At 31.0% G+C, this 14,406-nt stretch overlaps 2 protein-coding genes across 3 annotated transcripts; both read left to right on the top strand.

Moving 5' to 3' along the window:
* Nucleotides 1-1,599: 1,599 nt before the first annotated feature.
* Nucleotides 1,600-5,442, top strand: LOC8286067 (multicopper oxidase LPR1). The gene is made up of 4 exons (XM_002531023.4): nucleotides 1,600-2,008; nucleotides 2,855-4,312; nucleotides 4,914-5,024; nucleotides 5,119-5,442. The coding sequence occupies exons 1-3, from the start codon at nucleotides 1,793-1,795 to the stop codon at nucleotides 4,965-4,967; spliced, it is 1,728 nt and encodes a 575-aa protein (XP_002531069.2). The 5' UTR covers nucleotides 1,600-1,792; the 3' UTR covers nucleotides 4,968-5,024; nucleotides 5,119-5,442.
* A 2,173-nt stretch (nucleotides 5,443-7,615) lies between these two features.
* On the top strand, nucleotides 7,616-12,751 carry LOC8286068 (uncharacterized lipoprotein syc1174_c). 2 transcript variants are annotated; one of them, XM_015726522.3, is made up of 9 exons: nucleotides 7,616-8,146; nucleotides 8,244-8,378; nucleotides 8,479-8,595; nucleotides 8,708-8,836; nucleotides 9,165-9,341; nucleotides 9,882-10,022; nucleotides 11,102-11,284; nucleotides 11,494-11,565; nucleotides 12,341-12,751. In XM_015726522.3, the coding sequence occupies exons 1-9, from the start codon at nucleotides 8,021-8,023 to the stop codon at nucleotides 12,545-12,547; spliced, it is 1,287 nt and encodes a 428-aa protein (XP_015582008.2). In that variant the 5' UTR covers nucleotides 7,616-8,020; the 3' UTR covers nucleotides 12,548-12,751. The 2 variants fall into 2 exon arrangements, with proteins under 2 accessions (XP_015582008.2, XP_015582009.1); XM_015726523.2 differs by having other exon boundaries at nucleotides 7,622-8,146; nucleotides 8,249-8,378.
* The last annotated feature ends 1,655 nt before the right edge of the window (nucleotides 12,752-14,406 follow it).

Genomic DNA, 14,406 nt, shown 5'->3' with positions numbered 1-14,406 from the left:
ATGAATATGAGTTGCTAGATGGCAAAACAAATTTCCTTATTTTCCTCTTGTGTATTGCGAATCATTTGGTCTTAATTTAGACAATAATAATTGGTTTTCTTTTTAGAGATGATAGAGGAAAAGACTTGTAATGATACTTTCCTGGATCGATCCGTAGATCTTCACACTACAACAGCAATTGGTATCTGGTCCTCTATTTTAGATGACAAAAGGAAAACAGTATAGTTATAGTAATGTTTGGTTAATTTAGTAATAAAAGCAAATTATTGAAAAAAGAACGAAGATTGATAGTTTATTATTATCTAAAACTGAACCAACAAGTGAGGTTGGTACAAGAAAAGTTTTTAAATATACTTAGACTAAATTAATTATGTTGTGATATATGATTTTATTTATTAATTGTTATTTTTTTATTTGTTGAATTTGAATAATAGTTGTTAATTATAAAATTAATGAAAATACAATCACATATTATCATGGAATTATGTTAGTCTATTTATGATGTGATAAACTAAACTTATTTAAAATTTCTTGTTTATAAAGATAGTCAAAATGATATCACCCAGTGGTTAAGATACTATTTGAGGACTAATTTAAATAGTAAATGCATTTATTCATAAAATTTAATTCTCTACTTTTGTATTAAATGAATATAAAAAAAAATGATTATTTTTGGAAATGTTGTTCCACCACCTATAGGATATAACATTTATTTATTTATCAGTTTTAATTACTAGGGGTGAAGTCCACAAGAATTACACCGATTGAACATAAAACCAAGTATCAGAAGTTCTTAATCTGGAGCTGAATAATATTGACCTGGTCTTCGGTACGAGTGAGAAAATGGTACTAACTGGTGAAGGCACATGCAAAAAGATTTTTCTGTTGTGTAATATGCATATCTTTACATATTTGCCACTTCTTCTTTAAAACCTACATTAAATCGAAAACAACAAAATTAAAAGTGAATACTATACGCCTGTGTTTGGTAAATATTTATAAAATTTATATACTCAGAATAAAATAAAAATTAATTTAAAATTTTATATATTTAAATTTATATAAAATTAGGTATATTTAAACTAAATTTTAACACAATCAAATAAATTACGCATTACTTTGTTAATATATTTTAAAATATTAAAATATTTTTTTAACTTTATCATTTTTATTTTATATATTTTTTAAAATAAAATAAATTTTTAATTAATAAATTTTAATAAAATATAATATTAAAAGTAAGTAAAATATAAATTATTTCTTCTTAATTAATTGGTTCACAACTATTTTTATGAAATTTGAATTTATCACTCTGATTTTATATTATGCTTGTATCTTTTCCGCTTTTATTTGTTCCTAAAAATATCCAAATATTTACAACAAAGAAGAAAAGAAAACATGTTACTCAGATTCACAGAAGTGAATGTAATAATCCATGAACACTTTTGCCTCCTTCAAATATATATCTCTATTTATATACTAGATTAAATGAGTGAGATGTTTTAAGTTAAAATAATTAAGTATATATAAATTATTTAGTGCCAATATATATATAATATGTAAAATTCATATAGGAGATATCGAGGCCAACCAAGAAAGGCCAAACACTCTTTCTTTTGACGTTTCACACCCACCATTGATTACTTATTATCTTAAACACTCTCCAAAAAGCTCTCACTATATCTCTTGCCCATTGAGTATCACTTCACCCACTCACTCTTTCTCTCTCTTTCTTTCCCTTCTTTCCTTTCTCTCTTTCTTGCTAGCTATACCAACCTATTTCTTTCTCGCCATGGATAGAGCTTTGTTGTTGTTTTTTCACGTGTTATGTTTATATCTCCTTCTAGTGATTACTGCAACACGGGCAGAAGACAAGCTAATAAATCTAACCAAGTTAGAAATGTTTGTTGATGAGCTTCTCGACATGCCTAAAATCCATGGTTTTGATGTTGTGAACGGTGTTTTTAAACCCAAGCGGCTTAGGATTGGCATGTTCAAGAAGGAATGGGTAAGTTTATCTCTTTTTATTTCTTCATTATTATCACCAGGTCTTTTGTTTTCCGGATATTGCTGCAATTCCATATCAAGCTTGATAAATTCTCCAGTTTGAGAATACCAAGCTGATTAATTTCCCTTAGTTAATTCTTTTCTGGGTTTTAATCAGTAGGTTAATTAATCCACAAATCCTGAACATTTCAACTATTTTTGGGTCATTTCCACTTTCTTTCTATTCCAGGTTGAACCGCAAGCCCCCATGTGTTTCCATGATGATGCTCTGGAATATATCCCTTTTTTGCTTTACAGAATTCGATTTATTCCTTCTCTTTTTTTTTTTTTTTTACTACCTTTTTAGTACTAATTATCTTCTTAAAGTATTCATGTATCGAAACAACATTGATTTGTCTGTCTAAAAATTTGCTAGCCGTCTATTTACGTAGACTTCAGATATCAAATCTTTATGCAATTGTTCCTACCTAAAGATCTACTTTTATTAGTTTCCTTACAATATAGAATCAATTAGACTAATAAAATCCGTAATGATTCATTCATATCTTCAAACTAGTTGAATTTTAGGATTGAGATACAACTCGTGCACTACATAATGCAATTTTTTTTGAATTTTCATTAAAATGCTCATATATACAAAGACTGATACATATATTATTTCGAGTTACATAAATATCTTTAGTCCTTAAAAAGTTATTAGCTATTTTTTTTTTAATATATTACATTCAATATCAAAAGAATGATACATATTTAAATTATTATATATCCAGTATTAAAATGCTATCCACTCAGATTAACTAAAAATATCTCTAATTCTTTACTATTTCTAAATGATTTTTGTTTGCAGAAATTCCATCGGAATCTGCCTCCAACGCCAGTGTTTGCCTATGGTGTATCGAGGCAAAACGCAACCGTCCCTGGTCCAACAATTGAGGCCATTCATGGCGTTGACACATTTGTGACGTGGAAGAATCACCTCCCTTCGAAGCACATACTTCCATGGGATCCAACAATCCCGACTGCTATACCTTCCACAAAGAAAGGTATTCCTACTGTAGTGCACCTCCACGGTAGCATTGGTGAACCTGAGAGTGACGGACATGCAGAATCATGGTTCACCAATAGATTTCAAGAGAAGGGACCCACTTGGACGAAGAAAACATATCATTACCTTAATTTTCAACAACCTGGCAACTTATGGTACCATGACCATGCCATGGGGTTGACTAGAGTCAACTTATTGGCTGGCTTGGTTGGAGGCTATATAATTCGCCATCCTGATGTTGAGGCGTCGCTTAGATTACCTTATGGAGATGAGTTTGATCGGACGTTGGTTGTATTTGATAGAAGCTTTCGCACTGATGGTTCATTATACATGAGCTCTACTGGAAATAATCCTTCTATTCACCCGCAATGGCAACCTGAGTATTTTGGCGATGCAATTATTGTTAACGGCAAAGCATGGCCACGTTTAATTGTACGACGTCGTAAATATAGATTTCGTATTATAAATGCTAGCAATGCTAGATTTTTTAGATTCTTTTTCACCAATGGTTTAAGGTTCATCCATGTGGCAGCTGATTCTGTATATCTTGAAGAGCCGGTTGTTACTGATAGAACACTCCTCGCTCCATCTGAAATTGCTGATGTGGTTGTTGATTTTTCAAAGTCAAAGTCTGACACTGTTATTCTAGCCAATGATGCACCATATCCTTATCCATCTGGGGACCCGGTCAATGAAGTCAATGGCAAAGTGATGAAATTTATTATCAAGAAGGATCATGAGGTGGATACGTGGAAAGTACCAAAAAAATTAATAAAATATCCTTCTCCAAAATTATTTAGTGCATCGCAAATACGATATATTGCTATGTATGAATATACAAGTAATATTGACGAGCCAACTCATCTTTACATTAATGGTAAATCATACGATGAGTTGGTCACTGAGACTCCAAAAGAGGGAACCACAGAAATATGGAATGTGATCAATCTAACGGAGGATAATCATCCGTTGCACATTCATTTGGGATTATTTGTGGTGATGGAACATACAGGATTGATCAATGTGGAGGAATTCAAAGCCTGTATGTCGAAATTGAACGATGCAATTAAGTGCAAAATAGACAAATACGCACGGGGCAAGAAGCTAGAGGTGCCGGCCCATGAGAAAGGGTGGAAGAATGTGTACAAGATGACTCCCGGATATGTGACAAAGATTTTAGTGAGATTTGCTTATATACACTCGAATGTATCTTATGCGTTTGATGCAACCGCCGAGCCTGGTTATGTCTACCATTGCCACGTAAGTTTCTCTTTTCTTTCTCCCTCTCCCCCCTTTCCATAATAGCGCTTTTGGATACAAAGCAAATGCACCAATCTTTTTCACATTTTGTTAGATGGGAATACCGCCAAACTTCTTAAATTGCAACGACTTATCAACCAATTTAGACCAGTTTTCTTAAATCTGATGCCATTTGAGGGACCTTTTTCGCTGGGTTTAGAGCAAACAGGTGATTTTATAATTTTCACAATCATTGAACTAATGATTATAGAAAAGAGAGTTTAAATTTTTCCCATTTAAACGAAAATTTATTAGTCACGGGCATCTCAAAGTTATTGAGGATGGAAAGTGTCTCCAAATACGTCTCGTTGCTATCAGAAAAGAAAATCTAAAGATGCCGCCATTATTGATAAGTCTAGTATTCCAATATATCTTTTTGTTTTTCTGTTGGAGCATTGCAATTCTTTCTCATGCGGCCGATGTTTTATTATGCTTTCCATTCATGAGCTACTGCTGTCTTCTATTTCGTTTAATCCACAGAAAAAAAGGAAAATCATTTTATGCATGCATTATTATGCGGCATTATATTTTTTTTTTAAATGATGTTTTCATGTGTATGCAGATTTTGGATCATGAAGACAATGTCATGATGAGACCGTTGAAGTTAATTCGTTGAGGTGGCGAACTGAGAACATATTCCACTGTCTAAATGGAAGTAAAATTAAATAAAAAGGTCATTCATTTCTTTAAACTTTTATGTTAGCTTTTAAACTAAAGCATTTCTCCATGGTTTTTTCTTTTGGACTTAAATATTTTGATCCTTGCAGGATGGGAATCTGCGACTTCAACAACTGGAGAAATAAGAGGGGACCAGGTGTCAAATTAATGTCCCCACGACGTTACCCATACTACTGCAAAGAAATACTGGTACATCACAGGATAACAGTGGTTTTTTCTGAAAAAGTTTCTGCTTTTTGGCAGTTTATTATTGGGGTTCCTCTTTTCTTAAACTGAGGGCAACATTGATTAAGGAAATGTAAACAGACTCTGCGTTTCATGAACAAGGCTTTGTTGGGGACGAATGATGTGTGTTGAATTTCTTACGTATCTAATTTGGTACCTGCAATGCATATTTGGTAGGAATTTAATCAGATTTGGCCATTGAACTTTGCTAACGAGCTTAATTTAACCCCTTTCCCCTTTACGGTTTTATTAACCCAGACATTTGAATCTCTAGGTTATTTTAACCCTATTTGCAGTTAGGTGTGTGTAAAATTCACTCTCTTTTAACTCTATGTGGTTCTATTTTTTACAGTTAATATTTTTTAAAATAATTATTTTAAATTTAAAAATAATTCTAACTAAAAGAAATTAATTAATATTATATTAACATAAAAAACTTAATTAGACATGCTGTCTAATAATATTTTAGGTTATACAATTAATCCATTTAACTCTAAATTTTGATATATTATAAACAAATAGATCTTTATAACCTAAATCATATTATGATTAATTTGAACCCGCCTAACTGTGTATCATCTCACGTTTAGTTTAGATGTTAGGCAAACTCTCCAACTCATCGTATTAGCAAAATCTCCCTAAATACAAATTATAATTGCAAAAACAACCAATTATTAAAAGCCAAAGTGATAAACTAAACCTGGGAAATTTAATCCCTGCTTTCTTGAGTTCAATTGCTGGTTATGAGGTGGTGTCGAAAAAACCAACTTCACCTTCTTGTGAAGTCAAAGCTATACCCCCTTCTTTGTCTTTCCTTCTTATATATATATGTATATTACAATAAAAAGGATCAAGTTTTGGAGAAGAAGATAAGACAAAAAGGACGAGTTAGAAAACATTGAGAAATGGGTTTGTTTTGTTTCGATTGAATAGGGATAACGAGGAGGAATTTGACAAATGGATTTGTGTTGTTTCAATCGAAAGAGAGAATGGGTCGTCAATAGTGGATAAGAATCTTCACAAATACTATTCTAAAATATTTAACATTTTTCTTTAAATTGAATGATTTTATGAATTTCATAAGGATGTAATTAATATTTTATGAAACGATTATCAAAAATAATAATTATATCTTTATGAAGCCATGTAGCATGAAAACTCAATAAAAGTAGATCGCGTCAATGTTTTATGTTATTATTATTAAATAATGAAACTATTTCCACTTAAAATTTGCTTAATTTATTCACGGTAAATTCTATATTACAAAGTAATTTTATAAAATTTATTTTAATTGAACGTAATGAAATAAATCAATATTGTAATTTAATATCCAAGTTACTTAGAATCTTCTACTAGGTCGAGCCCAATGGCCCTTACAAAAATGAAAAGTAAAAGAAAAAAAAAATAGATTTTGCCCAGGAAAATGAAAAGTGAGCTCGTTAAAATAAATAATTTTTAAAACTCAATTTTTATTTTATTTTATTCTTTAAATTTCAAAAATTATTTTTGAAAAAATCAAATTGATTAAAATTTGTCTTAAGCACATATTTGAAAAATATAAATTATAAAAAGATATATTAAATTAAAATACCCTAAACTTATTTTTTCATCAATTTATTTATGGCCAATTCAATATAATAAACTAAATTTTATACAATATATTTTATCCTAACACAATAAAAATGAATAAAATAAATATTGTAATGTAATATCCAAGTTAGTCAAAAATTTCTAGGGTTTCTTTTAAAAATTCACCAACACGTAAAATAGTTATAAGAATACCCATAACCAGTTCTCATAATAAAAATATCAAAAAATAAAATTATATTTATAAAAATACTCTAAAATAAAATTTTATTTATGAAAATATTCTATTTGATTTTTTCAGATGAAAAGATATGTGTTGGATATATTTTAAAGAAAAAATATATAAGACAAATAGCAAATTTAAAACATATTAATTTTTGTGAGTTTCATTTTCTTTGATTTTATGATATTAATGATGAATAAATAAATAAATAAATTTAAAATATTTTTTATTTAAAGATTTGGTGATGTATTAAGAGTATCATATTTGAAAAATTAGATAAATTGTTGCAAGATAAAAAAAATTCAGTACATATTAAAATAAATATATATGTTTAATATATTTTTAATGTAAATGACAGTAAAATGTATATATTTAACAAAAAATATTATAAATTAAGTATATATTAGATATCTTAATCTTTTTCAAATGAAATAAAATACAAATTCAAAAAAGTTGAACGTCAAAAGATACATATTTGTCAAATAATAGTATATTTTGAATATCTGAAACTTTTTAAAAATGAAACAAAGTTTAATTCAAATAGCAACATCAAACTATATATGTTTACTAAGATATAATATAATTTAGCTATATGTAAACTATCTGAAATTTATTTTGAAAAAATAAAAAAAAAGATGAAGAAGGTAAAGGATGTGTAGTTTCAGAAATATAATAGAGATATTTAAAAAAAAACAGGGATATTTTTATAATTTTGAAAAATAGATAAATGGTGTAATTGACTCAAATTTCTACTAGGTCTGGTCCATCTTCTTCAGTCCAATGGGCCTTGATCAAAAAAATGCAAAATAAAGAAAAGAAAACCTCCGGCCGTTCTGGAAAGGAAGGGCAAACTCGTCAAAACAAGAAGCATAAATCTGTTTAGCATCGGTAGGCAGGAGCCTAAAAACGATTAAAACGAACACACGGCAACGAACACCAACAAACCTTACCCACTTATGGCAACAACAACAATAACAACAACGCCCTTCAATTACTGCCGCCAATACCTTCCGTTAACCGCCAAATTACGACATTCCACGTTACCAAAAGTTTCCTGTTTCTCCCCTCACTATTCAACCAAGGTCATTCACTTAATTTCTCCACTCTCTCTAGCTCTATTAGTTTCATTTTTCTTTATTTTTTCTGAAAAAACAATGGATTCATGAGGGAGTGATTCAGTGCAGGAGGGACTACACAAGCGTAATGATAGTCCCGACTGGAGTAGGAGCATCCATTGGTGGATTCGCTGGCGACGCTTTACCAGTTGCTCGCGCTTTAGCTTCCGTTGTTGATTGTCTAATTACACATCCTAATGTATATGTTTGTTATTACTTTCCTAAGATGTGTTCAAGTCCATTTTTTAATAAGACTTCGAGCATGCTTGATTAATAATTACAATATTTATTTACAACAGGTGCTTAATGCTGCAACGTTATACTGGCCTATGGCTAATGTCTTATACGTTGAAGGTTATGCCCTTGATCGTTTTGCACAAAGTTTGTGGGCTCTTCAACCTGTTCATCAAAATAAGGTAAACATATAATGTCCATTTAAATTTGCTTTTATCAATATCGAACTATTTTAATTGGTGATTAGCATGTTAAATAATTTAATATTCTATTGGATATGTGATATTGAAGTAGGTAGGATTGGTTCTTGATAGTGGAATAGAGGAGGAGCTTCGAATTCGCCATTTACAAGTTGCTGATGCCACTAGAGCTTCCCTTGGTTTGCCTGTTGTTGAGTATATTGTCACCGATACTCCATTAGAGGTAACAATGTTTTTTGTATCTTATATTCAATTTATGTTTTTAGGTCTAAGTGATCAAATCTGTGTTATGCAATTAAATTCAGATTCAATTGTTCCATTTCCTGCAATTTATTCATGAATACTCTATTTTATTTTTTTTCCCAATAGGTAATAATAAGTATTGATAAATATATCATTTTTTTTGCATGTTTAATGCAGTATTTATATTGTTTTATTCAATATAGGCAAAAAATTTGAACTTGTCTTAAGGATTATCTAGCAAAAGAAAGGAATGTAAATCTTTTAAACCAAAGTGATTACAAGAGTTTAAAGCTCATTGTTTGGTACAGGTTGAAAAGTGGGTTGATCCAAAGAGTGGGCAATCAACTGGACGGATTAAGCATCCTTGCTCACTATTGAGAGCTGTTCAGACGTTAGTTAACCAATCTCAAGTCAATGCTATTGCTGTTGTTGCACGTTTTCCAGATGATGATGTTGTAGATGTTGATGAGTATCGACAAGGGATGGTACGAGTAGTTTTTTCTCTTTAATATGGTATGAATAGTTTTTTCTCTTTAACCATACCACTACTTGCATGATTAGACATTTTCGGACATGTCGAGTTTATGGAGGCAAAAGGATTCCAAAAAATTTGCTACAATGCTTTCATGGATCAGAAAAGCAATATATTGTTTGAAATATGATAACAATAATTTAATTAAGGAGCCTCTTATTGGACATTTTCAAAATTCATTTTCTAATACTTTCCCTTCTGCACCAAAGGATCCTCAATTGTACTCATTTAGAGTATCATTTTCTCCTTAACTTGTTGATTGTTCTCATCGATTGAGTGAAGTGTTGAGCTGACCTTGTTCTCATACTTGCTCCCGTTCCCAGAGTACAATTAGTTTCATGCATCCTGTCTGAAGTTTTTATTCTTTATGAAATTACTATTAATTTGTTTGTATTGTTCAAATAAAGAACTTGCCACCATGATCAGCTACATTCAACTTCTATCACTCGCCTGATATGTATTATTAAGTTTCTCTGTCACTTTCTGGATGCAGGGAATAGATGTATTGGCAGGAGTAGAAGCAGTTATTAGTCATCTAGTGGTGAAGGAATTCCAGATTCCTTGTGCACATGCTCCTGCAATGCTGCCGCTTCCTTTGACCCTATCTCTGTGTCCCAAATCAGCTGCTGAGGAGGTTTGTGAACTTGAACAAAATTGGCAATGATATGGATTTCCTAAGGAACTCATATGTTTCGATGTTCTGTATGATCATATGAATGCCAGGTTGCATTTAATCGTTTATGTGAGAACTTTAAGGTTGCACACCCGTGGACAATTATAGGCAATGAGAGGCACAGATGGAATCACAGACATAAACTTTTGAGTAGGAGATTCTATAAATTACAATGAACATGCATCTTGTAGTGTTAAACAGGTGGATACTGAATGAAACACAGGTTCAGAGGCGAACAGTCCTCTGGTGCTTTTTTTCAACTTAATTACCTATATTCTGCAGGGTAGTATTTATTGACATGGTAAAATTAAGAATTGCTATGTGATAATGTTTGGGACTTATACTGTGTCATTTTCTGATTAATGAAAAAAAAATCAGACAAGTGAAAATAAAGGAGGTCACTAGAGCCAAGAAGAAATGATCTAGAAGTCGTAGGTGAAACTTAATTACATTGCTCCGTAGCTGAAATTTGAAGTAAAAATAAGAGGATGGGCAGGATTGATGAGTAGATTACTAAATTGGCAATATATTGATGTCACATTATTTGTCTTCTGAAGCTACATTTTGGTGAGGACTAATTTGGCACTTAACTTTGATTATTTGGTGTTATCCTAGATTATCGTCTTCATAGGTTGTCTCCAATAAAAAGCTATGTAAAAATTACATACTACTTTTACTGATTTTTTATTTTTGATATTCATGCTAATTTGAAAATCAAAAGAGAGAGAGAGAGAGAGAAGGGGTCAAGGCAGGTTGATACAGGCAGACCTTGGAAAGAAATTCTTTGTAGTTAATAGATGAAATATGTATGTAGTTGGTCCTTCAGTGACTATTACTACAAGGAGGTAAGTAAGGAGTAGTTTAGCATAGTAGTTTTTGTTGTGCTGATATGAAGACATAAAATTTGTAGCAGTGGAAGGTTTCGAAAAAACGTAAACATATGGATGTTTGTAATATCTTTGATATTTTGTAGGTCGATATTTTATTTGAATCCCTTTCTCTGTATATATACATTTTTCATTAAAAGTCCTTTCCAACAGATAGGTTACACATTCTTGCCCTGTGTACTTGCTGGTTTAAGCAGAGCACCACAGTATTTGGCAAAAGACTCCCAGTTCTTCGAGAAGGGTTGCCTAGTAGGCAGTGATGTTGATAGTGTTATTTTACCAATAGATGCTTGCGGAGGAGATGGTGCTCTTGCTTTTGCAAGAAAACAAAACAAGGTAGAATTTCAAAAGCACAAGCGTCATAGCATATTTCATGGTCTGCTAAAAAAAATTTCCACTCAATTCTTTTTAAAAGGCAGATTAGCATGATTGCATTTTCGCTTCTAACTTATCACCTGGTCTGCCTTACTGTCTTCATAATTTAGAGAGTAAGCAGTTTGTATTTGATTATTGGATATAATTGAAATTATGGTTTCGCTTTTCAGCCTCTTATAATTGCTGTGGAGGAAAATGTAACAGTTCTTGACAGTACACCAGATAAGCTTGGGATTGAAGCGGTATGCAATGAATTCAGGAATTAATTTTTAACTTATTTCTGGTTTAGCTAGTATTTGTTTGCCGTTCTGTTTTGATGCTTGTTTGTTTCAACTGTTTTACCTTTTGATGGGGCCTAACTTATTTTATCTGAAAATGCTGCTGAGGCTGCATTTAGGAATGACTTTGACCGTGGACTGTACATAGTATATGAGAAAATTTACATGGAAGGATTACTTCTACTAGTCACCATTATCCATTTTCCTTTTCCTTTTTTTCCCTACTTTATCTCATGTAATATACTTTCTCAAACAAATGACAAGAACAAACATGTCTTTAGACTCCACCACTTCATCTCCTTTGCCTAAATTCCCTCTCGAGGGGCAGCCAGGCATATGCTACTGTTAATTAGGCCATCAGCTTTACTTGCTAATATTCACCCTTCCACAGAATCCAGCACTCTTATTGTTAGAATGTAGAAGGGTCTATCTTCTTCGAATTGGTGTATTCTTCATGCATATATAATGTAAAATTTTGATAATACTTGTTTGGCAAGAGGACAGTTATGTACTACCTTTCAGCTTGGGTAATGCAGTAATTTAATGAATTTTTCAGACAATCAAGAAACCAAACTGTAGAATAAAATGAGTTCTGTTTCTTACATTGTCACAGTGAAATCCAACAGTCCTTTTGCACCTAATAGTCAGGATCAGTTACTCTCGAAAATTTGTTCAGTTAGTCAATCAAGAAATCTTGATGGTCTCGTTGCTAAAAGAAAAATCGGAACCTCTCCTGCAGGTCAAAGTCTCAAACTATTGGGAAGCAATTGGTGTTATTGCAGCTCATAAAGCAGGAATAGATCCACATTCTCTCCGAAGAAACAGAATCGGCAACATTCAAAGCACTTCCTCTACACCAGCAAATGGATTTGCAGTTTCAAGCGGCTCATCCGGAACATCACATGATTTCAGAAGTCCAAGACTAAATTGTTCTTTTTCTTGGTAAATTTTATCAAATGCTCATCGTTCTTTGATTCATGACATTGTATAGGTCAAAGCATTGTCAAAAAGTAATCACAGCGAAATAAATATAATTAATTGGCTTTAAGATCGAAGTTCAATTTTCTTTCTTCCTCTATGATTAGGGATGGTAAACGGAGTGATGCATTTTTCCAGTATTCAACACGAATATATGAATAATCTTTGCACATTCTCACATTGATAGAATGGAATAGAAATATCTATTTATGTGGTAGCTCGAGGAGATTTTTAAATGGTGATTCGGAATTCTCTGATATGAACCATATTTGATATGCTGGACTGTTGGTTACTTGAACCCCTTGAAGATTACAGCTTTCTTTGTCATCAACGTATTTGTCAAAATACCACAGAAAAGTTTGAGGTATTGCGATTTTTTCTTTACGATAGTTGTGTTTGCCTAAAAATTTGATGGAAACAGACAACGGCAAGTCAGAATAGGTAATAATGGCCTCTCTCATTGTCCTCATAAAAGTGTTCCCATCAGATATGACATCAATGAATTTCATTTCCTTGTACCAAAATGTATATATATTTTTCCTTGACTATGTTTAAATTCCTTATAATTCAGGTGTAACATTGAATTTGTTTCAACCATAAGATGACGTTTGTCACTGCAACTGCCATTTTCCAATTTATGCATTTGTTTTAAGCCTAATTACTCAAATAATCTTGAATTTTGCACTTCTGTTTCAATTTTGTCTAATTATTCTAAATTGTTTCAATTTTAACTACAGACTAGGATTTTTATTTCAAATTTAGAAATTCAACACCACATCAACAAAAAACCCATTTTTTAAAAATAAGTGCAGGAAATTTTTAGATTTAAAATAAAAGTTACACTCCGCGGCTAAAATTCAAAATTTAGAGTATTTGGATAACAATGAAAAATCAATACAAAGTTTAAGATTATTGTGTCATTCTAATGTACTATAAAAATCTATAGATATTGATATTATTTTAATTTTAATAATTTATTAATATAATTAAATATTAGATTAGTCAATTATATATAGTACTTAATTATTGGTCAATTAAATATATTATTTTTATTTATTAAAATTATTTATCTATTTTTAGAATTTAATTATTGATACCTGATAATTATAAAATTCAACTATAAAATTTTGATTCATATAAATAATTAAAAATTATATATAAATTCATTAATAATCGATATTAGTAAAAAAATATATAATATAAATAAATTATTTAAAATAATATTAGTTAATAATTTATAATTAAAAAATAAAATTATAATAGTAGAATGCTTAAATAGTAGTCACGCAAAATGGGATTATTTGAATAATTAGAAATTTTACTTTTTGATGGATGACATTAGTAGAGACACATTCAACTTGCTTACTATGAATATATAAGTCGATACGGTAAATTATATATTTGAAAGATAAAAAAAATATAAACGTTAAATGAAGAAAAATTTCAAATGATTACAAATTTTGTTTGGTTGGATAAGGATTAGTAAATAACAAATTACGTTTGTTGAAGGGTAAAAATGAGAGTGGAATAGGCGAAATATATAAAATTCATGAACAAAAATTACTTCTAGTTATCTCTTTTCCTCCATTGGTTCCATTCCATTTATCAGCTGCGTAAAGTCTTTTTCCATGCAAGCCTTGTTATTTAATTATTTTAATCTTTCATTTTATTGAGCACTTAATGTTATTTATGACATCACGGAGCAACCCATCAGTAAGAATTGACAAGTTCAAATACGGACCCCGTGAAATCGACTGTCTGGTTGAGGAAGATGAACTACTTCCCTGCACTTTGAGTAGGAAGTCTGACTCTCCTACCTTCTTATTA

Source organism: Ricinus communis, chromosome 5 (genome assembly GCF_019578655.1).
Source record: "Ricinus communis isolate WT05 ecotype wild-type chromosome 5, ASM1957865v1, whole genome shotgun sequence".
Classification (NCBI taxonomy): domain Eukaryota; kingdom Viridiplantae; phylum Streptophyta; class Magnoliopsida; order Malpighiales; family Euphorbiaceae; genus Ricinus; species Ricinus communis.
The sequence above is the reverse complement of the archived record's forward strand: the minus strand, read 5'-3'. Positions and strand labels throughout refer to the sequence as shown.

Excerpts from the sequence above, each read along its gene's own strand:
- LOC8286067 (XM_002531023.4), top strand. The coding sequence starts at position 1,793 with ATGGATAGAGCTTTGTTGTTGTTTTTTCACGTGTTATGTTTATATCTC. Across the intron at positions 2,009-2,854 it reads GCATGTTCAAGAAGGAATGG|AAATTCCATCGGAATCTGCC; the intron begins GTAAGTTTATCT and ends TTTTGTTTGCAG. Across the intron at positions 4,313-4,913 it reads GTTATGTCTACCATTGCCAC|ATTTTGGATCATGAAGACAA; the intron begins GTAAGTTTCTCT and ends ATGTGTATGCAG.
- LOC8286068 (XM_015726522.3), top strand. The coding sequence starts at position 8,021 with ATGGCAACAACAACAATAACAACAACGCCCTTCAATTACTGCCGCCAA. Across the intron at positions 8,596-8,707 it reads AACCTGTTCATCAAAATAAG|GTAGGATTGGTTCTTGATAG; the intron begins GTAAACATATAA and ends ATATTGAAGTAG. Across the intron at positions 10,023-11,101 it reads CCAAATCAGCTGCTGAGGAG|ATAGGTTACACATTCTTGCC; the intron begins GTTTGTGAACTT and ends CCTTTCCAACAG.